Source organism: Nestor notabilis, unplaced genomic scaffold (genome assembly GCF_000696875.1).
Source record: "Nestor notabilis isolate BGI_N333 unplaced genomic scaffold, ASM69687v1 scaffold21204, whole genome shotgun sequence".
NCBI classification, from domain to species: domain Eukaryota; kingdom Metazoa; phylum Chordata; class Aves; order Psittaciformes; family Psittacidae; genus Nestor; species Nestor notabilis.
Genome location: NW_009927164.1, coordinates 30,405 through 54,644, shown reverse-complemented (window position 1 = coordinate 54,644; position 24,240 = coordinate 30,405). Strand labels below are relative to the sequence as shown.

Here is a 24,240-nt window from a genome sequence, read left to right as displayed (position 1 = left end):
GGAGTCGATGATTCTTCAGCCAGCAAGGCTGCCTGCTCAGCAGTTTGTGGTCCAGCGGGTGCTGGAGCCAGCGCTTGCAGCATGCCTGCATTGATTTAAAACCGGCAACTAGAAGCAAGCCTGCATCAAGACAGAGCTGCAACTGCTGCTGACGGTTCACCATGAAGGAATAGCTTTATGCCTCTGAAAGCACCTGACTGGATGGATGCTTTTGTCTAAGCATCAAATATTGCAAGGGGAGATCTGAGAGTGAGCTGAAAACTGCTCTTGCGATTGCTTTGTCAAGTTCGGGTTTTCTCTTCTCCGGGCATCGCAGGGGCACAGCCCGGCTCTCCTGGAGACCCCCGCTGCCTCGGCTGCTCCTGTGAGTTCAAGGTCGGCAGGTTTCCTCGGCAGCGTTTGGGACCGAGCCCTGCACTGCTGGACAGCCTGCAGCCCGCGTTAGGGCGCCGGGGGCTCTGGCTGCGACCTGGACGGTGACTAAAGGTGTACTGAGGGCGCGATGCAAGTGTCCATTGCCTGCACAGAGCACAACTTGAAAAGTCGAAATGGTGAAGACAGACTCATCAGCAAGCAGAACACCACTACCCCGAACGTAGTGAATGCAGCTCGGGCAAAATTTCGGACAGTGGCTATTATTGCTCGCAGTCTGGGGACATTTACCCCTCAGCACCACATTTCATTAAAAGAATCCACCGCAAAGCAAACGGGCATGAAATATAGGTATGGTCACAGTACTGTTCTTTGTTACGTTGCAGTATAATAGCTCTTTACTTTGCCTCTAAAGAATTGCCTGTCTGGATGCATACGATTTTGCATAGGAGCTCTCTGCTATGGTTATTAATAGATTTTTAAACTTGTGCATAACTGAATAGCATTTGCATGTTAATGTTTTTGCAAGTATATGTATTTGTGTTTTTATACAAAAACACTTGCCTGGGTAGATTATATACAACATCGTGAATTTATGATAGTGGTATTAAGACGGTTTCTATTACTTGCTCAGTGTAAAGCCTATTGGTACTAACGAGCAGAAAAAATATATTAGCAAAGCATGTTTGAGGCTGGACAGGAAAAGTTCATTTGCAGTATGTCGTGTGGAGCTAAAAAGCTCTGCCTTGGGAACCATTTCATCATGGTGACCGCTTAGTGACTTTTCACTTGGTTTGCTTAGTGCAGATGAGATCAAAGCCAATTTCAGGTGAAACGCAGGAAAAAAACTCCACAGGCGTTCTGATAAAATGCCTCATGCATCTTACAGATTTTTATTCCTCCTAACCTAGGCAGGAAAAATAATGAATGGCTGTGGCTTCAGTCTAAAGTGTTCGGAGTGGGCAGCTGATAAGCTTTGCTGTCACGCCTTCAGCTGAAAATGGGAAGGATTTGTATGACTTTGGCAGTTGGCTTTGCCTGTTCAGGATGTCCCTTTCAGCCACTCCTGGGTGACGTTACATCGACTGGGGGAAGGGACTAACCTGATGATGCTTTGCAGCCCTTGCCCAAGGCAGAGCAGCCCGACGGCTGGCACAAGGGGTCTCCATGGGAAGGGTGGTGAGGGGTGCAGGGCTCTGGGTAACTTTGGCTGTGCTTGTTCCCAGCCCATTGAATAATGGCTGTGTAGCCAGATGTACCTGATGGTACCTGAGGCGGGGATGCGGTTTTGCGCTTACACTGATTTTATGGTCCTTGAGACTGATGCAAAGCCAAGCTGGCTTTAGCACTGTTACATGAAATTCAAGTCTAAGTGCAGCTCAGCACAGGGCTTGTTTTTTAGGCAATCCTATAGTTCTGAAAATGTTAATAGTAACTCTTCAGGAACCATATGGACGGGGTGTATTTGCTGTGGGTTGCTTGAATGGTGGTTAAATAATATAGAGGCTTTGTTTGAGTGAAGCCTGGCCTTTCTGACTGCTTGATCCTGTTGTTCAGCTGCGGACAACTTTTATCAGGAGCCCTGCTCACTCCTGCTGCTTGCTCCCCAGCATGGTTTTGTCAGCAGAAGCGGTGCAGGCGGCACTGTCAGAGGAGCATGCAATGAGAGCAGAAATGCTGATTAATACATCCCGGAGCCAGCTCCCAGCAGATGGGGTGCTGAGGGTGTCGTGGCAGGGTAGGCTCAGTGCTTTGCGGGATGGGTCCTGGAGGTGGCAGTTCCAGCTCCTGGGTGCTGTGGTCTGGCCCAGCTGTGGGGAGGGAAGTATTTGGGGGATGGCAGTGTGTCCTGACCAAAGAGAGGCAACTTTCAAAATCAATATAACTTGTCCTTTAATCAGCCTCCTTGGTGGAGTAGGGGCTGGTGGAGTGGTCACAGCCAGCCAGGGGCTTCCTGTGAACCCCTCTCCCCTCCCACAGCCCTGTCCAAGCTATTGCACTTCCATGCCTCAGTTTCCCCCATAAGCACATGTGTGGGAGACATGTCTTTGACCGTGTCCTTCAGAGACATGATGTGTTACCAAGTCGTGGTTTCTGCTCGTTAGGCTTACAGACACCTTGTACTAATTGTCGGCAGTTACCTCTGCTGATTTCCTGAGGGCTCCCAGCACTATCAGTGTACCCACACATTGGGTAATTGAAATTTTTTGCTGCCCACATGACACAAATGCTCCTGCAGCCTCCAAAGTTGGGCCTTTGTAGATCCTTTCTGGCTTATTTCCAGATAAGGTTTCAATAGTGAGGGCTGAATTGTCCCGCTGGTGTTCAGCATAGCCCTGACGGCTCCCCCGGCTTTGGCTGCCCGAGACCTGGGGAATTGCATCAGGAATAGCAGCTCATTGGTGACAAGGCTGATGTTTTATCTTTATGACTAATCCCTGTTTCTGCTCCCAAATCTCTCCATATCTAGAGCTGATTTCTCCCCCAAGAGAAGAAGCACAGGGGAATTTGGAGGAAGAGCTGACTAAACCTCCAGGCTCATCTGCGATGCTGCTGAATTGAGATAACCTTTAGTTAGGAAAGACACCTACCAACAGCAATGAGGTTGATATTTCGTGTTCATATCTGGGGCTGGTTTCTCATTCCAAGGGAAATCCAGCACATGGAGAAGCCAAAGGCTTTCACCAATGGCTGCACCAATAATCCTGTAAAGTTCCCTTACATTTGAAGCTGAAGTCTTTCCCAATTCCTTTTCTGCTTGAATTATGTCCCTGGTGCTAAGCTATACAGTGTGTGCTGCTGAAAATGACATGCTAGCTAAACTGCCCCTTGTTTTACACTAAAAATACCAATAGCCGCTTCCCTCTTAGACCCTAAGGGATGCTGCCGCTCCCCTGGCAGGGCTATCCCACAGCTTCTACACCGCTCCTGGGATGCTTCCCAACCCCAGTGCAGCCTCCCCCGGCTGCCAGGCACTCCTGATGCCAGTGGGATTATGTAAAAGGGAGAGACAGCTACTATGCCTGTGACAGGGGTGGGGGCGGGAGAGGAGCCAGCTCGGGGGCTTGTCATCAAACGGCATGTTTCTGGACCCACTCCAGCTCAGAGACCGAATTAAAAGATAAAAGACAAAGTTTACCAGATAAATGTGTTCATCAGGGAACATCTGCAAATGTTAAGACCCAGGTGCGTTCTGGCGGCATTCGCGTGAGCAAGCCTCAGCTTTGTATTTGCTAAATCTTATTCTGCATGTTCTCTGTCGGATTGTGGCATCAGCTGGATGGGACCTCCCCAGATACCACCTCTGCTGACACTGCCGGAGACAGCTTCAGCTGCCTTCTGTGTGCAAGAGGCAAACAGGGAGGGGGACTGTTCCCTTTCATCCTTTTTAATGCTCCACTTCAGTTCCACTGATGAGCCTGCCCAGATGCTTGGGGAGAATATTCGGGTTCACTTCAAGTCTTTCCTTGAAAATGATGTAGTTGCAGTGCTTGGCTTGGAAAATTGCAATCTGCTGCACCACTGCTGGAAGCGAAGGATGTATTATTGCATTCTTCTGACAGAAGGCTGGATCTTCACCTGCTCTGGACTATGAGAAGGTCACAGCTTAGTTTCTTCTTCTTCCTAATTTGCCGCAGGGTTGGGGTTTTTTTTCAATTTATTGTCAGCCCAATTCAAGTTGTCAGTAAAGTGGATCCAACCCTGATCCTGGTGTGTGGGGCTATTTGGGATGTGCCACAGCTACCACGCAGAGAACAACTTCTCAAACTGAGACTTGTACCACCAGCCTTCCCATGCACAAACTGGCAGCCTTGCCATCATGTACGCAGAAGCACAAAGCTCCATCCCAGAGCAGCCTGACTGCCCATGAGCCTGCTCCATTCCCAGGACGTGGCAGGGAGCTCAGCCATGCAGGGCTCAGCTCTGGCTCTATCCACTGCGCTGCTGATTCAGGGCCATCAGCAGTTCAAAAATAGCCCTTTACAAGAGCTCTGCCAGCTCATGGGCACGTGGGACCCAATCTACAAAGCTCAACTATTTGTGTTCATAAACAATTGATGGCAGCAGCTTTGACCATTAACTCCAGTGTGAGCCTAAACAAAAGATCTTGAATTGCAAAACGGGTGGAGTTAATAATCTGTGCCCAACCTGGGGCCAGCACAGAGCCTGTAGCAAGGTGTGGAGGGGCTGGGCATCATCCTTTGGAGGGGAAACCCATCCCTCCCACCCAGTGTGTGATGGCCAGCCCCATCTCATGAGGTACTCATGGCCACCAGGCCCATGCCACTGCAACGCTGGGGCTCCTGCCTATGCTGTAGAGGTCTCTGAGGACGGGCATTAGTAATGGCAATCAGGGATGTAAGAAGCCTGTGCAGGGATGCCTGCCTGGGAACCTCGTTCCTTCTTGTTCATGTCTGCAAGGGCACCTGCCCTGCTGCTGCAGATACCACAGGGGAAATAGTGCTTCTTTTAGCCACTGAGCACTGGACGTGCAAGGGCTGCATGTCATTTTGTAATGTCTGGAGCAGCTTTGGCAACCAAAGACCTTTCCCAGCCACACAGGGGTGCCAAGCTCTCCCTGGTGCCAGTGCTGCACTGCTCAGTTACCGCTCAGCACCAGCTCCTGCTCTGGGGGGCAAAGCACCAGCATGAACCTGAATAGGCACAGAGGGTCTGGAGAAGATCACGGGTGCTGCTGCCCATCTGCTCCCTCCTCTCAGAGCCACAGGTATGTCTCGAAGTCATGGGTGCCTGTGCTTGCAGCAAGCCTGGGGCAGGGTGGCCTGGTCAATCCTTTTTCCTGGCTGGATGCCTGGGTGCCGCTTCTTGCCAGGGTCCAGGCTGCGGGACCTTCCAATGTCCCCAGTGGCACCGAGGCGGTGCCCTGGCCGCATTCCAGCAGAGGTCATTACATCCCGCTGGCTAAAACTTCATCAGAGGTTTGCAGTCTTTTTTCTTCACTGTATGCCTGAAATCATGGGCTATTGTCAAAGCGCATTAACGAAGAGCTGCTAATGCATTGCATCGCAGCGGTGGGAGTGTTTCTCCAGTGGCTCTAGTGGGATGTCTTTCTTCCCCCTCCTGGAAAGGCAGCTGTGGGCTTGACTTAGTCAGGGTTAGAGCAGCACTCCAGTGGCTCTGCACACCAATTACAGACATTAAAAGGCATAATGAAAATACTACAGCGCAAAGAATTCATCATCCCGCTTTTGTGCCTAAATAAATCTCTGCTAGCAAACACAATTAAGGTGTATAATAAGTATAAAGCTCTCAATCCTATGGTTAACTCAAACTTTTCCAGGTCCCAGCCCAGAGGGGAGAGATGCTCTGGAGCACCTTCCCTCCCAGGGTCATCAGGCTGGGAAGAAGAGCAATCGTGCTCCTGCGAAACATCCCACAGCCATTCTCCTTCCCTGGAGAGGCCCCCAGCATAGCTACCGAGCGCTTGCAGAGTAGGAAACACTGCCTGCAGGGGACGGAGCCCTGCAAAGACCCAGAGCTGTGTGATTACCATCAGGAAAATGGCTTTTGCCTCTGTGATCGCTGGCGGTTTCTTCCACTCCATTGAACGTCCCCTGGGTGACCTGTGGGCTAGAAGCAAAAAATGCAATGCTTTTATTAAAGTGCAAGTTTCTTATTTGGAATCGTGGTATTATTAAGGCTGGAATTGCACCAAAAAGCACACTTCGTATGCAGACCCTGTGCGACATGCCTGTCTGTACAGCTCATCTAAGTGTCAGCTTAGAGGAGTCAAAAGCAAACTTCCAACCTGCCAGTTTGGAACTGCATGCATGTGACTTTGGGCTGCAAAATTAGTCTGGAAATAGAAGATAAAGCTCTTACACTTTTCAAGAGGTGTAAGTGAAAGCAGGTATTTCTTAGCAATGTTTCAGGAGTTATGTCTTCTTTTTCCTTGAATCTTCAAACATTAACTGTAATAGCTGCCCCATATATTTAGGAATATGTGGTTTATTTAAGTCTTGCTTCAATTATGAATAGTTTTAAACACTCATATACAAATGGCACAATTATTTTGATATAAAATTACATGTTATTTCAGTAGCTTTCCACATCAGGTTGATTTTTATAGCTCCTTATCTGATCTTCATTTTATTGCTGTAAATTAAGACTAATCCAGTGAACAGAATGGATTTACACTGAATTCACAATGCTTTTCTCCCCAGGACTATATCTTATAATGGCTACAGAGAAGGCAGGAATAACTCAAAGGAGGAGAAAAAGGAACTGGTTGAGTAAACAGAATCTGTGCTCTCTGATTCTGCTGCTCTCAGATTCCTAATGGCTCTTCAGGAGTTCATAGCTGCTAAGTGATGGTGTGGGTTCGATGTGGTCTGGATTTTCTCATCTCATTACATTGATACAAAGGCCCTGTTTCACACTGCAATGTTAAAACCAGCATAGACAAAGTAAGCTTTAGATTTGACTACACATTTACTTACTGTGTAAACTCTAAAAATATGGAGTGCATGAAGTTTGTCAAAGGTATACTCACCCCCTGGCTTTCATGTCTTCCGTAAATGAAGGCTTACTTTGCAGTTGTCTGGGCTGAGATATAAGCCCTGAAAATGTACGTCCTCTTACAGGTTTGAGATAAAGCAAAGCCTCCTTTTATTTTTAAAGCAGACTGCCCAGGTGGTGCCTGCCTGGCTGAGAGTGGCTGCTTCCAGGCCTTCCCTGTGTGGCTTTGCTGCCCGAGGAGTGATGCCCAGTGCTGCAGGATCTGCAGGCTCTGCTTTGCTCTTCAGTCCCCTGGGGTCAGTGAAGAGATTTCTTCTGCTCAGGGTTTCTCCTTCTCCCCTTTCTCCCCAGAGACCCAACCAAGCCAAGAACCTCCTGCATCAACTTGAGTTAACTAAAAATGGATTTTCTAATGTTATTTCCAAGTATTCTAATATTCTTCATAAAAATGTTCCTAACATAGTCGGCATTTTGAAAGGATCAGTCCACCAGCTTAATTGTATATCTTCTAGTGAGGTCTAGTTCAGAGAGAAATAAGCAACCAGTCAGAGTGGCACTGCCTTGTGTGTTAGCACCAGGGTGGGGGACCACTATACAGACGATGAGTGTCAGCATTTAACATCATCTCTGCCCAGCTACACCATGATAGTCCCCACTTCTCTGGCCAGCATGGCATGCAAGATGCTACATATCTCCCAGTGCGGTGTCCTTTGCTCCCAATGGAGCAAGGTCAGGGGATGATGAATTGCCTGGCCTGGCCTCTGCATCATGCTGGGGACAGGAAGGCTGTCCTGCAGTGCTGGTAGCACTGAGGGACACAGGGAGAGGGGCACAGCAACAAGCTAGGGCTTGCAATGCCATTGATCCTTCCTCCCTTCCCTTCCCCTCCCCCCCCATTTTAATCCCAAGAGAGAATGATGAGCAAGATTGAATTCAGGGACAAATGGTGTTTTAAAGAGCACACTTTTCATGTCAGGTTTGTTAAGCAGAAGAAAAATGATGATATGTTAAGGAAGCTTTTAAATAATGCAATCATATTCTGGTGATGAGCTGCACAGCCTCTCAAAGCTTGCCAGTGGGCGAGCCATGAAGGGCATGGGAGCAGCCGGGTGCTGTCCCTGTCACCAGTGGGTGGCTGTCACAGCGCTGCTGCTCCCTGTGCCACCGGACCCAGGGTCCACTCTCAACAGCACTGGCTCATGGTGGTGGCTGGAGCAAGTTCCTGGCTGCTGAATCTCACCCTGCTTCGTTCCACATGTCCTGAACCATTCCCCTCAGCGTGATATTTTCCATTTAAAATCTGCATGACAACATTAATCTAATGCTTAAAAGGGTGGAAGAGAAGATGTAATGCAGAAACACAGCTAATTTAATTACTTGTGAAGCGCACAGTTTAAGATATTTAAAATGTATTATTTTAGCATGGCTGCTTTGGCAAAACTCAATTTTAATTTTTATTTTAGACTAACATTATGAAGTGCCATCTGTATAACATGTTTGTTAAGAAATTAATTCTCAGGAAGGAAAAGAAAATGCTCTGCATGTGACTCGGTGTGAGCCAGAGGTTAAAGCTGGAGTGAATGAAAAAACATTTTCCCTGCTACAAGTCAGTGGACATCCCCTCTTTGCCTTCGGCTCAGCGTGTGCTTAGCACTGTGGTGGGAGAGGGACAGTTCCACAGAGCTGTTTCTACAGCTCCTGCTCCAGCAAAACTTCCCCATGTTTCAGTACTCAGAAAATATCCAACAAACCAAGGCCTGGTGGTGCTCAGTGGTGGATAGATACCTGAACCTGATGGAAACTCAGTGGATGGTTTGGATGGATCTTGCTAGTGCACAGATATTTGGCTGGTGTATCCTACCCCTTATCCCAGCCCTGTTCTTTGGGGTGGTCCAGGTGATGCTTCCCATCACTCTGCAGGAGTCAAAGCTGGTTTTGCAGGAGCCTCTGCAGGGATTGGAAGGTGTTTGCTCCTGAAAAAACCCATTTTAGAAGTTGATCAGAAGCATGTAGCTGCTCTCTTTACACATCCTCTGCTATTGTGCCCATTCTATAGCCCTCTGGAAAAGGCAGGGAGGATAATGCAGCAGCCCCTGAGACCACGGTGATCCTGGGTGTGTAGAAGAGCTCACAGCCTTTTGGGGCAGGCTGTGCGCCATCTGTTGTGTCCAGGGGTCCCTGTGGGATGCACAGCACTGCTGTCCTGCAGCAATGCCCTCCCACTGCTCCCCAGATAGTTCCTGCCACAGCAGCGTCCCCTGAGGGAGATACAGCATGATGCCTTCAGCAAACTGATACTTGATCCTCATGTCATCCAATGTATTAGAAATGTTTCTCAAACTATTTTTGTAGCGCCATAAAACCTCCTTGCAGGCAGGTGGGAAAGCAGAGCAATGCCTGGTTTCTGAGATGCCTTGCCTGGGGTGGCTGGGCTCTGCAGGCACTGCGCTAAAGAGTATCGGGAGGTATTTTCTGGCAAAGCTCCGCCTGGAGAACAAAGAGAAACAATCAACGTGACACATGGCTTGAGAAGCAGGAGAAGCAGTAAGCTTCTGGAAAAATAAGGTCCTGAAGCTCCTGGAGGCCCTTTGTATGTGGCACCCCAATAAGGCTTTGGTGCCTCGCCCCTAGCAGGTTCCAAGGAGGAAAGCTGGCATGTGTTTGATGTCTAGTTATTGCTTAGAGCATGCAAGAGTGGTGTGAGTCTACTGCAGGGCCTGCTGGCAGCTTAAATTCAGCTGGAGGCAACACATCTGGAGAACCTCAGGTCCAATAAACAGGATGGCCTCTTTGCATGGAAAGGGAATGAGCAAGGTGATCGCCAGTCTGAGGCTATTAGAATTGCTTGGCGTACACCCAGCTTGCATGCTGCTTGGGAAGGGGTTGTGTAAGTCATCATAAAAAATGGGCCTTGTATATAAACAAGCTGCTTTAGGAATATTTTGTGTATGAAGTTGTAAAACTTTCATAGCATACCTATACTTTCCTGTTGGCACTACTGCCTGGTCACAGCTCCAGCTGCACCAGCTGTGAAACTGCTACAACTGATTTCAGAAGTACTTAGATTCTGTCAAAAATGTCCTTTCTCTCTGAAAGGCTTAAAAGTCCTGCACAGAACAAAATTCATTTATTTTTCACAGTAATCTCCCTCCATCAGGCTGCTTTTTTTTTTTGAATAGTTCATGCAAATAGCCTTTACCTAAATATTTATACACAAATAAATTGCCCCTCCAAAGCAAAAAGGTCCCTTCCTGGGCTGACCCTGCTGTGGGTGCTCCCGGCTGCAGATAGGGCAGAGCTGCTTATGGCTGTACTGGGCACATGGCATTGTCCAGGACTTCTCAGATTCCTTCACATTCATTTGTCTTGTGATTTTGTCAGAATTAGCCTCTCCCGCCTGTGGAGAAAACACATATTTTCCGGTTTCAGCTTGTTCAATCACTTCAGCTTAGTGACTAATACCTTCCAAGGTGGGTCAAGCGATGAGGAAGGAAAAAACTGTAACATGCTTTTAAATTTTTTATTTTGACTCTTTCAGTCTGAAGTAGTACTGAAATGAGAGAAAATGGCATCTATTATTTACAACCATATGGGACGTATTGACTAGTGACAGTACAGTCAGCACCCTATGCACAGGTATGACTTGTTTATACTAATTTCCTACATGTATAAAGTGGAATGGACATGGTTGGTGTGACAGGGTTAGGCACATGTTCCAGGTTTGTGGATCTTCGTCCAACCCTCTGAGATCCATAGCACCGTGGGGCTGGGTACACTGAAGGGTGGTGGGGAATCTGTGGATTACATGTGCCCAGGTGTGATGGAGAGCTCCCTGGTCCTCTCATTTCTGGAAATAACTTAGTTTGTTCAAATCCTTTAGGAACTGCAAGATTTATTTATTTATTTGTTTATTTATTTTACAAGGATAATGTAATTCCCCCAGACATTTGAAACTCTGCACTTTTTAAAAACATCACTGCAGAATGACAAATAATTTTCCTTTCCCTTTTTTTCATCCTCGGGTCCAATGGCTGACGAAACGTGGTGGGGGCAGCAGAGCCGTGGGCTGCACACAGCTTCAGGATGCCATTGCAGCAAACTCTCGGCAATCATTTCTGTTCCAGCTGTGGGCGAGCGGCTGCCTGGGCAGCGCGTGTGTGCCCGGGGGCCGGCTGCAGCCTGGAGTGGTGAGTGACTCCGTGCCGGTGCCGGCCCCCAGCCTCCCGGCAGACTGCCTCTTGGCCGGTCTCACCGGAGCTTGGGCGGGAGGGCTGGAGTGGGCAGGAGCATCGCATGCAGGAGCCTCATTCATGGCACAGATCCCGCGTGGGGAGGCTGAGCACACCAGCTTGTCTGCCAGAGCCACGCGCGACAGCCCCTGCGCTTGGCTGTGGCCCATCTATTTTGCCTTATCTACATTTTAATGCGTCATCTGCAACTTTTCAGAGGATGCAGCCAAAAAACATTCTGGGGAATTTCAGCTGAAGCGACCACCTACGCACCCGGTGGCCCTACGAGTACGAGGGATGAGTTGGAAAGTGTGAAGAGAGCCAAGAAACAGGGGCCAGATCATGTTTAGGTACCTGTTTGTCCCCTCTCACCGTCATTGCCTGGGCTCGCTGCCCCTTCTAATGCCAAGCTGGGGTTTGCATTGCCCAGGACCCACCTCCTGCCTTTGCTGCTATTGTTTTTCAGCTGATCAAGACTGTCCTATTTTGTCTCTGCAGTTATTCCACTAGTAGCAGGTGTTTTTTTCTCCTATTTTATATCATTTACCTAATACTTACATCACTGCTGCAGGGGTGGGGGCAGTCACCAATTCCCCCAAACTGTGTTGGGGACCACAGGGCAGCCAGTCCCTGCCACTTGCTGCAGAAAGCTGGATAGGAAGGAAGATGCTCAGAGGAGCACTTGGGACCATGTCATCCATCCACTTCTACTCTGGAATAGCTTAGAAAAGCAGTGTTACTCATGGTACACCTTCACCACGCTACTGTGGACACGCATAAATCAAGTTCTATTTTATTTCTGTAACTTCATAGATAGAAGAATTTACAAAGCAGTTTGCAAAGCAGCAAATATAAGCACAGTCAAACACTGCAAGTGTAAGATTGAATGTTAAAGGAAATTTAAGATTACATGTGCTCAACCAAGGAAATAAATCTGTGTTTACAGCTTGCTCAAGTATCTGCTGGTCATCTGCTCTTGTCCAGCTTCTTCTACAGCTTTGCCTGTTCATCTATGATTGTTATACTTTGGAAATAGGGTTAAAAATTTCCTGAGATTTGATGTCCTTGACCTCAGCCCATGCATGAAGCCTTTGCTCTGATGTGGTGGCTTGGTCTGAGCATCCAAAGGTTCCATGGCAAGGGGCTGTTGGGCATGGGGACAGCCTGACACCACAGGCACAACTGTGCACTGCAGGGCTGTCTCAACCAGCGGTGTCTCTGACATGGCAGGTGAAAGCACCTGTGTCTGGCCTGCCTGGCACTGCAAGAGGTTGTTTTCCAAGAGGAAACCCCAAAGCCTCCCTATTGCCCTTGGCCACATCCCACAGCTGGGATGTACAAATGCCATCAGGAACTTTCATACTGCTCTAATGTGCCTGTATGGAGTGGTTTAGGTGGTCTTTCAATTCATATTAGGGTGAAACAATTTCCATTTAGAAACAGGGAATATTTCTGAGGGACAAACAGGAAGACAGTTTGCATTAGAGTAAGAAAAATACATGTGGTAGGACTCTGGTTAAAAATCATTGTTCTTCCTATACAAGGACTAAGGTTTTAAACCCCTTCCTGCAAGAAATAATTTTCTAGGTAGAATGTGATGCTGTCTTGCCAGGCAGTTGAAAGCATAAACAGAAATCAGCAAACATGGCTGGTGAGGCATTGCGCTGATTTTTGCAGCATTATTTAGAAGGGAGCAAGGTGATTTGTACCTGCCCATAACCAAAGCTTGCCCAGGACATGCAGGTGTCCCAGACCTTCCTTGCTTCATTATCTCTGCACATGTGAAAGGGTTTAAAAAACATAAAACAATGGAAAGCTGTGATTCTGCATCTCTGCAATTACTGCAAGTATGGGCGGTAATTTAGTGGAAACTGCTGTGCGTGTTGTGAAGTGTTTTGTTCGCAAAATGAGGGACAGAAACCATTATTTTTCTCTCTTCCCACCCACACCACTTAGAGACAACCTCCTGCCATCGGAGCTTGCTGAAGGGGCAGCTGTTGATTGTCTAAAATCTACAGGTCTTTTTGAGCTGATGGAGCAAAATGAAATCCAGCCTTAAAAGCAGAAAAGCACCTAAGATAAGAAAAGAAGAGAATAAGCACGTCCATGTTGCCTCGCCCTCAGTTCACAGCAGGACTAAGCTGCACTGGGGGCTGTTGCAGCCCGATGAATCATGACAGATAGCATTTACAAGGCTCTGAGATGTTAGGAAGAGCTGACCATCTTCCCCTGGGAAGTCAGGGAGCTTGGGAGCCCAGGCAGATATTGGCAGGTCACCCTAGAAACTTGTGAGGAGACGTGGAGATGGTGTGTTTTCCCAGAGCACTCAGAAATACAGTGTCTTTGCTCAGCCCAAGCTGTGACTTGTCCAGCTGCTCTCTGGTTTGACACTTCCAGGCTGAGGAGCTGTCTGCATGTGTGTCTTGGGAGAAGTTCAGAGGGGCAAAAGCCCTGCAGACATGGTTGGTGCTGGTCTCACCAACATCACAGCTCCGGGAGTGCCACGGAGAAACATCACCCAGAACTTTAACAGTTTTGCACCAGGATGGCTCAGAAGAGGCTCAGCGATGGTGGAGAGGAGAGCTTGATCAGGTGTGTGGGGGGGGTGTCCCTCTCCTGCCTGTCCCTTCCCCTCCCTGACAAGTTGTACTGATTTGCACAGGGCCCCTGGTGTCCTGGGGATCCCACAGACATCATCCTGGTGCGAGGGACAGCTCCTTCCTCACGGCATAGGCATGGGGGGTCCTACCTCGCCTTGCTAGGTACAAGCAGGGAAATTCAGGGAGCCACAATGCCCCTTGTTGCTCATTTTAATGCAGGTGCCAGGGATGGGGTCAGGGTCTGCAATTGCCACCAGCTCTCTTTGCTCAGGGGGCGCAGGGTGGCTTGCTCTGGCATTTGTGTGGAGAGAGAAGCAGGGTGTGATAAGGAGGATTCATCGTCATGGGAAGCAGCTGAACCAGTGAAGGTTTTTAGGGTATGAAGCAAGCAGAAGCACAAAGGCCAAGCATAAGCTCTGAAGCCCAATATTAACTTTGTTGTTTCCCACTCTACAGGTCACAGACGAAGGATGTTGAATGTGCTGCAGCAGGAGAGGGCAATTGGAAAGGGTCTCTACTTTCCTCAGGTTTTGTTGTTACTTGAAACAGTCTCTCTTTTTCAGGGAACAAATTACATATTTTATTCATTTTCTGTGCAGAAAGGAATGGTTCTGGAGCATTAATGGGGATGTTTCTAAGCAACGTTGTTTTCCCACCACCAGTTTCAGGAACAGTTACATTTTTTTTTTTTTTTTTAACATTTTTGTAGCAATAAGCCAAACTATCTGCAGTTTATACACAGGAAAACGGTGTCATGGTTTCTCTAGTTTTGCTTACTTGAATGGGTGGGGGCATGTATCACTGCCTTGGGGCTCTCCCTGCACCTAGGAAGGTGGTTGCAAGTGTGTGATGAGGGCTGCACCGTGCAGCCCTCCTTTCTGTAGCAGAGGTGGAGTATGTCCATGAAGACACCTGTATACAGGTATCTGCACCTGAAGGTGCCAATGCTTCTCCCAGGTGCTGGCTGTGTGCTCTGATTTCCTCCACTCTGTTCAAAGCCCCCCTCTCCTCTCCCACCTCCTTCCTCCCATCTGTTGCTCCCTGCATGGTTTTTGCACACTGGAATACTTAGAAATGCCTGGGGAGCGCTGGGTTTTGCCTCCCCTGCACGCTTCCCCTGCACCGAGCTGTCATCGTGGCTGCGGGCACTGCAAAATGGGCACCAGGAGCCAGCATGCACTTATGGAGTGGACCCAGGACCCCCACCCACCAACCCTTCCTTGCACCCCCCAGGGCTTGTGAAATGACATCCAGGGGTCATCTGCCACTGGGGCTGCTTTGGTACAACCAGCTGTGCAGGATCAGTCCCCTTGGTTCTGAATTTCTGGTAGAGGTGGTTTCTGTGGGCAAAACCACCAACACAGGGCAATTAAACTGGGGCTGGAACAAGCAAAAAACAGCATTATCTGATTTCTGTAAAGCTCTTCTAAGCTTGATGATTCTTCTGTGGGTGTGGAGTTGAAAGCGTTTTAGTCATTGTATGTGTTATTGCAGAGATTTAATTTAAAACTTATGTTTTTCCTTAGAAGAACCTCTCACTCTTTCTGTGTCTCATTCCAGATACATAGATAGGTAGATAGATAGACAGATAGGTAGATAAACAGGCAGACTGGATGGTTATCCTGATCCCATTGTACAGATAGCTATAATGGTAGTGGATAAACTTAAAGCAGGGTTACTCAGTGCACCTCAGACTGAAGCAAACCTGTTTAGCATCTTCGTCTTCCAAGCAGCCCAACTGTCACTTACTGCTTTAAAACCTTAAACTTTTCATTTTTAGCCTCCACCAAACACGAGGCTGTTTTGGAGATATTTCCAGGATGCAGAGTGGGGAGACTGTTAGCACTCAGAGCTGAACCCAGCTGGGATCAGCTTGAGCTTTGCTAAGGCACAATGCAGCAGGTAAGCTCAGCCTAGTGTCAGACACTGAAGTTTACCTGTACATGGAGACAGATGGTTTTGGATTGTCCCCTTCTGCAAAACAGTGGGGACCTGGGGGATTATGGAGGCAGAAGCTGATGCAGGTTCAGACACCTGATGGTACAGCAGCCCCGCCTAGAATTGGGAAGATTTAGGCTGATTTGTGTGTGTGTTAATGGAAGTGACTGAACCCAAACACTCCCCACTCCAAACAACAAAGGGCAGCCGCAGAACAAGTCTCCCACATGGATAACTAAGATGCGTTTTCTTGTAATTGCGTTGTCCCTTAACTGTAAGAGGGACCACTTGCAGGTTAATGAGTTGATTAAGCAGTACAGGTGTCTCAGACCATAAATCCCTGATGGGAGGGGGTGGCTGCTGGCTCAGGTGGCTGTGTCCCCATGCAGGGACTTGTGATGGGCCCAAGCTGCTGCTCTGTGTGCTATAGGAAGCATCTGGAACCTGCATGATGCTATGTGTGCTGTGGTGGGGCTGGAAAATTAATGGTGAGGATTGTTTTAAAGAAGGGAATTAATTGCTCTTCTCTGCTTCTTGAAGTGTGAGGGGAAATGGGTTTCCTTTGCACCAGGGCTAGGTGCTGGGCTAGGTGTTCTCTCCTGTTGGGGTACATGGGGAGCTGGGTCTGTGTGGTTTTTACACACCTCACACACACCCCCTTGCTGGAGGGATGGGGAAAGCACCTACCGGTGGTGACTGAAGGGTGCTTAGCATTGCCTGGGCAGGTTCCCTACAGCCTGGTGTTACGGCTGCCTTTAGTGCTGCAGCATTTGCTGCCATTGATGGGCTTTCTTACCAATTCCTGTACACTAGAATTAATTAAGAGTTGGTAATTACAATCGCTTTTTGCCCTTTGCCACAGGAGACAAATACCATTCCTGCCATATGGCATGGGCTGCTTTGTAGACATGTTTTCTCCGACACCTTCTCCCTCTTTTCTTTTAATTGAAGAGACATTCAGCTCTGAAAATCCCCCAGACCTGACTAGGTCCAGGTGTGCTTTGCCACTGCCTGCCCAGTGCTGGCAGCAGGCTCAGCTGTGGCCTGTGGTGACACTTTGCTGCTGGGGATGAGAGCCCTGCCCCACAGGGAGTCTCTGGTTTCTGTGCATGGTTTTGAGGGGCTTCCTTTACCCCAGTGAATGTGGGAGGTACCTGGCAATGATGCAAACGCGGGGCTTCAAACACAGGAGCTGAGTTAGACACCTCGTTAAAGCCCCACCCTGCCGCTGCCTCGTTGTGAGGAGCCTGGTTCAGGGAAGAGTTCAGCTGCTGCTTGTGCCAGGAGAGACTGAGGTGCTTGGCCGCTAAACGGGGACCTTCCCCTCTGCCGAGACCCAGGTACCTTTCTGGGGGGTGGGGTGGGGTGCAGGGCTGTGCTGTTGTGTGTTGCCTTATCAGATGTTAGTCATAAAAACGGAGAGTTTATTTATTTATTTATTCCAAATCTTCCCTCTGGATTCTTTCTGCCAGAGCCAAGCCTTGTCCTCTCCAGGGCTCCCGTAGCCTCATTGCTCTCTGGCTTTCCTCTTGTTTCTCATGTTCCCAGGGATGTCTGTGCCTGCTCCTCCTGGGAGCTCTCTGCTCCAGGCTCATCTCATTTACCTCGTGTTTGCATCCCTCCTAAAACTTGCCTCTTCCCCACGTGGATAGGGAGGCTTTGCTGCAAGGACAGCCTGCTCAGCGTTGTGATACTGCCTGTAACCCAGCTCAAAAGAGCAGGCAGGAGGGCACGATGCACAGCTGTGCAGTTCTCGCTGCCTGCCATATACATATATATCTATCTATCTGACTTCTATATTCTTTTTGCTCTGGTTCAGTTCTGACCACACTTACCCTTCTGAGGAAATAATTAAACTAAAAATTATCACAAAAGCCATTAAGGAGGCACTGGGTGAGTGCAAGAGGCAAAATGAAGACAGGGAGTTTTCCAGGTCTTTAACAATCCTTAGTGTGGTACCATGTTAAATAAAGTTTAGGCAGGGGCTAGACTGGGCATCACTGGTTTAAGGTTAAGGATTGTGCCCTTCTCATCTATGTGGAATTTCACTTGAAAAGGTTTCCCTCTGCTTGGTGAGGTGAGTCTTTAACAATTATGGAATTCTAATTGGCCACCCCCCATGTAACTTGGGAATTAATTGGGACAGCAGCATCACACACAAAGGCTGGGGTTTTTTTTCAGCAAAAAATGGTATAGTGTTATTAAAAAGCTTGCTTGAGCAGAGGAGATTTAGGAGAGGCTTGCTAGCTCTTCCAGTGAAAAGGCTTTCCTAGTGGCATAATGTAGTGGATTCGAAAAAATAAAAAGCTTTGGTTAAGTACTGCAGAAACTTCCTAACAGGAAGATAGTGGAGCGTGTCTGAAGGAGGAGCTGGTGGAGACCCTGTTGGCAGGGCAACCACTGCCAACAGCCAGAAAGGGCTGTCTCTGCAGCAAAGGAATGGCACCGTCTACCCCAGGCTGCGCCCAAATCTCTGTTAGGTTGGATTTTGCAAGACGAGCCTATTTGTTATGTGCCAGAAAACGGGGGAATAACCACACCATTAGGCCGTTGTGGCTTTGTCCTTTTTGCCCCTTTTCACTCCCAGCCTGAGACACTGTGTGCCAGCCTCTGCAAGTGCAGGGGGAGACTGTGAAACCCAAACCTGTAGCAAGCTCCAAGGTTTTCTTAATAGAGATATTCCATACAGTTAACACAAATACAACTTATGCTGTTGTATGCAGATTTGTGTTGATGAAGTGATGCCCATACATGCCCTGGGGTGGTTAGGAAGATTGCAGGGTAGCTTGAGTAAGGCTTTTAAAAGCAGTGAGGGAAAGACTTTCCAGCTGACTTGTAAGTCGTCTTGCTTTGTCATTACAGAGAATAATTTCAGACTTTCTGGTAGCCAGCAATGCCCTAGGATGCTATTCCCATCAAATATCCTTCCTGGGAAAGAGATAAATGGGCATAGGATTGATACACAGTCAAATTATTCTGACTTTTCATTGCCAAATATTCATTGCAATTTTAAACCTTGGGTTCTTGCCCTTTTAATGAAAATTAACATTTCAGACATAATCTAATCTTCCTATGTGGCCACATTACAGTGAAAAATTCCCTGGGAATGGATTTCTTCCTCCTTTGCTCCTGAGACTCTTGAAAAAGCTAATTTCCACCCCCCCGCCTTTTTACCATCAGGCTTTATCACAGGTGTGTCTTGTTCTCATCACCTCTCTATATTCCTGCAGCATGTATTTGTCCTCTCTTTTCCCTTTGCATTGCTTTTTGACTTCCTGATACTGAACCAAAGAGTTCTTGAAGTCTAAAGTTGCTGTCTTGGCTTCTCTTGTGCATGTTGAACCCTGGCTCCTCAGACATGTAACGAGCTCTTCTTCCCTGTCATTCAGATCTGCTACATCACTCTATCTAGCGTTTTCCTTGGTTTTGCCTGTAACTTTGCCCACAGAAAAGTGGCTAACAAGCAAAATGCCTTTTTTCCCCCAGTTTTGGGGAGCTGTATGCTTTTGCAGCACTTTGCACATATGTGGGGCTGGTTCTGTCTGGCAGCTGGTTTCCATGTCCCTGCACTGACTGGTGTCAGCCCATAAGCACTTGTCTCATTTAGCCACTTGTTTCTAGCACAATAATTAACTTCAGCTTATTCAGCATCACAACGGGTCCAGAACCAAAGTATCTTTTCTGAATATGATATCCTTTGTGTTTAAAAGCTAAGTTTTGTGGTGGGGTTTTAGTTCTGTTTTTAGTCTCCATTTATGAATTAGCAGCTGTAGAGGAACACAGGGAACCACGCTTGGTCTACAGCCAGGGTTGGAGCTGCTGATAAGGAGCGGTGCATCTTCTGGAAACAAGGGAGATGTGAATTATAATCACAGAAGCAAATTTTAGAGTGCTTTGTGCCTTTGAGTCACAGGGACCTAATAACTGCTGTCCAGGCAGAGGCTCTGCTCTTTGCTGCAGGCTGGGAAGAGGTGTAAGCATTTCAACAAAGGTTTTCCAGGTCCCCACGCAGCTGAAGTGACCCCTTCACCCTTGGGCTTGATGCCAGCCCTGTGCTGCCTGCCAGACTGCCAGGCAAAAACCCGAAGCTCACCCCTGGCAAAATCCCTGAATGCTGGGGACTGTGCCTCTGAGCCTGAGGTTTATGGAGGATGAGGAAGGAGCAGGAACAGATACGGTATATGCGCAACTCTCTCCACGAGCAAGAGAAAATGAGAACTTGATTTTCTTGGTGAAGACCTGGCAATTCCTTAAGTGGCGGAGGGATTAGTAACCAGCCCTGTGCCTGTGCTGCCTGTTTGGGTCCTGCTGCTCAAGTTGCTCCTTTCCAGCAGGAAGATGCCATTCCCTGCTGGCTGCGAGCTCCCAGCCCCAGCGGGTTCTGGGCTAACACCTCCTTCCCAGCCTTTTCCCCACCAGGCCCATTCTCGCATGCTGCCTGGTTGTTTATGTGGTATTAACTGGCATTTAGCAGCAGTAGCTGCTCCTGGAGTCTGCCAGTACTTGGATGCTGTCATGGATAGCAGCTTCTCAAAGTGGTGCTTACCCATGAACATGCCAAGAACTTGTGCTTCCTCGGGAAATGGATGTGCCCTCTGTTTGGAAAAGCCTAGTCAAGGAAAATGTCATCCCTCCCTACATGTTGTTTTGGTACCTTGGTGTATTTTTAACAACATCCCTAACTTGCAAGCTGTGTTTTCAATGAATCAGGCATTCATCTCCTGTGCCTGTGAGCCCAGTGTAATCTGGCAAAGCTGCTGGTGCTGCGGGGACAGTTGTGTTAGCTCAGACTCCCACCTGCACAGGAAAAATGTTGCCTTTGGTTTAAGCCAGGAAAGAAGCACCATGTTAAACCAGCATGCAAGTCTGGGCTCTTGGGGGCTTTGTGTCCTCATGTCTTTCGCTGTCCCCTGCCCTGTTTGGTTCCAGGTGCTGGGACAGGGCAATACTACCATGGTATGTTTGCCTGTTCTCTGGAGAAGCAAACTGGAAAGTTTTAAGTTAAAATACATTTTCTTAGACCTACAGAGTGGTGTTTTCTTTCACTTCATGAAGTTAGTGCCCTATTGCCTTCAACGTAATGAGCATGGCTGTAAACATCCTTTATTAGAGGTTTCAGTGACATGGGTGCTTCCAGTGGGGTTTGCATTGCTCCTGCCATGGGCCCTGAGTGGGGCTGCCCTGTGCCTCTGCCATAAAACCATATTCTTCATGCAGCTTCCATGCGTCTTTCCTCATCCTCTTCCCTCAGGTGGATTCTCCCATGCCCAGGCTTAGGTGCTTTGACTCTGCTCTGACATAGGTTTGGGCAGCACAGCAATGTGATAGCATTTTGTTTTAGCCTTTGATCTTAAAAGAATTCAGGAATGAGATGTTGAATACCTTTTGGGTCTTGCTCATGGTGCAATTGTGGGATAAAGAAAACAAGGGCATCTTCAATTTGGTGCCTAGAAGCAGTATGGAAGGTGTCATGGCAGGGATAAGTCCTGGACTTAAAACTCTTGGTACTTCTCTGTGTGTGTGACAGGGTTGGTCAGTGGTTTGCGGGGAGCAGTGCAATTGCTCCAGTTTTGCAAAGTGTAAGGGAAGATGAATATCAGTGAGAAGAGATGCAAGATAGCTGCTGTGCTAATGAAAGGAGAGAAGAAAAAAAAAAAAGGCAAAGACTTGACGTTTTCAGTGTCAGCTCTTGACTATAGATATAAATTTTTCCAAGTACCCAGGTCACATATGTGCTAGGTAAATGGCAAAGACAGCTTTGGAAATCCAAACACTGTATTTCTGTCCAGATTTGTTGGAGGACCAGACTCTGCAAAAAGCTGGTTATCACTCTCTGGAGGAAAACTGGGTTTGTGTGTGTGTGCTTTACCCCCCAAAGCCCCAGTTTGTGGAGGGATGAGCCCTCATGTGGTTTTATGGCCTGGGGGGGGGATGACAAGGGACCTCTGAGGAAGGAGAACAGGACAGCCAGCCAGTGGGCTGAGACACTGAGACAGACCCCACTGCTTGGTGGAGTGATGTGAATGCTGTAGGGTTTCATGCATGGATATGTGTATATATGTATGCACTTATATAAAGTGGTATATAAAAAGGATATGTATATGCATATATATAAAGGGTAATGTGTGTATATATGTATTTATATCTATGTAGAGAGAGGAGTACACCTCCATGGCCAAGCTGCGCCCTGGCAGCATTGTAACTGTGCAGGGACAGAGACAGACTTTGAAAGGCAAAGAATAGGTTGGTGAGAAAGAGGACTTAAAAAAAACCCTCTTCTACAAAATAAATGTAAACTGTTTTGTAAATGCACAGTAGCATTTAATTTCTTCAAAGAGCACTGTGCAGCAGGTGGGCTGTCTCCAGAAGTAACGTGGAAATCCCAATCCTGTGAGCCTGGGCTCCTCTTTCCTGCCAGAAGTGGTGTAGCTCTGTCTGGAGCACGCAGGCAGCTGCTGGGTATTTGCCTTTGAACTTTCAGAGGGTTGTGTTTTGTGCTGGTGAGCAGGGGAGGATGGGCATTACTTGTGCTATTCCGTGGGGTTTGGAATGCAGGGGTCCAGCTGTGCTTTCACTTGAAAAAATAATAGAAAAGAAAGAAAAGAAAAAACGGGGTGGGGGGGGTGGGGCGAGGGACGACACGATGAAAAATCAGGTCAGTGCCTGCCCCATCCATGCTGTGAGCCCGGGGGCTCGTGTGCTGGAAATGCAGCTGCAGCTTTTCAAGTAGGTGCTTGAGGACAAATTCCTGTCTCTCCCAAAATTTTACATTCCCAGCAGCAGTGCTAGATTCTGACAGCAGCGGCATTGTGGGTGGGAACCCTGCCCCATGGGCTGCCTGCTGGAATCGGTCTGGGTCTCTGACCCCTCGGGATGCCTTCGGTTGCTCTTCAACACAGGAAATTGTGCTATGTGAAAAGGTCACGAAATGAAGCATGTAAAAATGGAAAGAGCTAACAGAGCAGAGCGTGACCTGTGCTAATGTTGGGTGTTTCATCTGACCCCTTTCACTGTGCCCTGCCTTCTTTTTTTATTTTTTTTTAATTTATTTTTTATTTGGCTTTAAATAACTAATCAGGAGCAGCAAAACGTGCAGTGGTTTTTTGTGGGGCTTTTTTGGGGGGGTGGGGGTGGGTTGTGTGTGGGTTTGCTTTTGGTTGGTTTTTTTTTTTTTTTGTTGGGTTTTTTTTGTGTTTTTTTGTTTTTGTGTTTTTTTATTTTTTCCCCATGGTGCTCTGTAGTGGAAGGTAGATAGATGGTCCTTAAATAATACCTTGATCTGGCAAAAAAATTGCACAGATCCAGCTGTAATGTGAAGTTTAAAGCAGGAGGGTATAATTAAAAGGGTATTTTGTACTGCAGCGATAGGTTTAAGTTAGGGTAGGGGGTTAATGTATGGCACATTTCATGGCCTCAGGTCTAATTATCTTGTCTCCAGCCTGGCTCTGGGAGGTGAGGAGAAGGGTAATAACTTTATCTCACTGATGCTGAAAAGCAGACGGTGTTGGGGATCAAGGCGCTGCTTCTGCTCCGGCTGGAAAATCATGAGCTGTTTTGTTCGCGGGGAATAGATGATTGGGAGCAGCAGTGTAACCAGACCAGGGGTCTGTGATGGATGTGAGTGTTCTGACAAGTGTGAGGGTGAATAAAAAAAACCCAGTGAAGCTGAATAAGGTGGATACTTTGGTGTTAATACAATGAATACCAAACAATGATGAAAGTGAAAGGAACATGCATGCATGCCTTATTCAGGAGACCCAAACAACATCAGATGTGAGATACATCTGGATGTATTTGGGTTTATTCCCAGCCCCAGGAGCACTCCAAGCTTCTCCCACAATCTAGTGAGGCCAAGGGTGATGGCAGTGCATCCACACTTCTCCAAACTGAGTGGCCAGCATCCCAGATGAAGGACAGTCTGCCCCTTTGGAGGAAAACAGATGATTTGGACAAAAACAGGGACTCATCTTGTCTGGCCGCTGGTTTCCCGTGGGGTTAAGTTATGTGTCGCTTGAGAACTTAGTGATATTTTCTAATTATTTTATTTTCCTTACAGAAACCTTGGAAAATCCGGATTGAGAGTCTCATGCCTCGGGCTGGGTGAGTAATCTCCATGGCCACTGCGCTTACTGCAGCCACATGCTGCCCTGGAGTGTAGTGGTAGCTGCTCTCATGTTTCAGTAAAAAGTGTCCTTTCCCAGAGCCCCAGCCTGTCTTGCAGATGACTCATGGCAGAAGCTCTTACGTGTGTTAGCAGCACAATGTGCATTAGCCACAGTGTGAGGCAGTGCTTTCCACCCATAGTGCTTGAGTAGAACTGTGTGAGCATTTATGACATAAAATCGTTCCAATACAACCTGATTGCCATGAGGGACAGCCCACAGAGACCACATCAGAGATGTCTGTGAATGCCCCCAAGGGCTTTATGCATCAGAGCTACAGTCTTGGGGGATGATGGTCTCCTGAGGCTGTGGGCAGATTGTTATTTTATTCAGTTTGTGTACCTTGTTATTTCTGTTCCATGCTGGTTTGGAAACTAAAAAATATCTTATAAATATTTTATCTTATCTATATTTTATTAAAAAGGGCATCTATAAGCACTGTGGCAGGTACATGCTGGC

General features: G+C 47.7%; 1 protein-coding gene across 2 annotated transcripts in view; it reads left to right on the top strand.

The window, feature by feature from the left end:
• The window catches only part of KCNAB1 (potassium voltage-gated channel, shaker-related subfamily, beta member 1), a 67,760-nt gene that overhangs the window by 19,193 nt on the left and 24,327 nt on the right, over positions 1–24,240 (top strand). The window contains exons 1-2 of one of the 2 annotated variants that reach the window (XM_010013940.1): positions 503–723; positions 23,676–23,719. In XM_010013940.1, coding sequence (XP_010012242.1) covers positions 503–723; positions 23,676–23,719 — 265 coding nt within the window. Of the gene's footprint in view, positions 1–502; positions 724–23,675; positions 23,720–24,240 lie in introns of those variants that run through there. The other variant, XM_010013939.1, reaches the window with a different exon arrangement.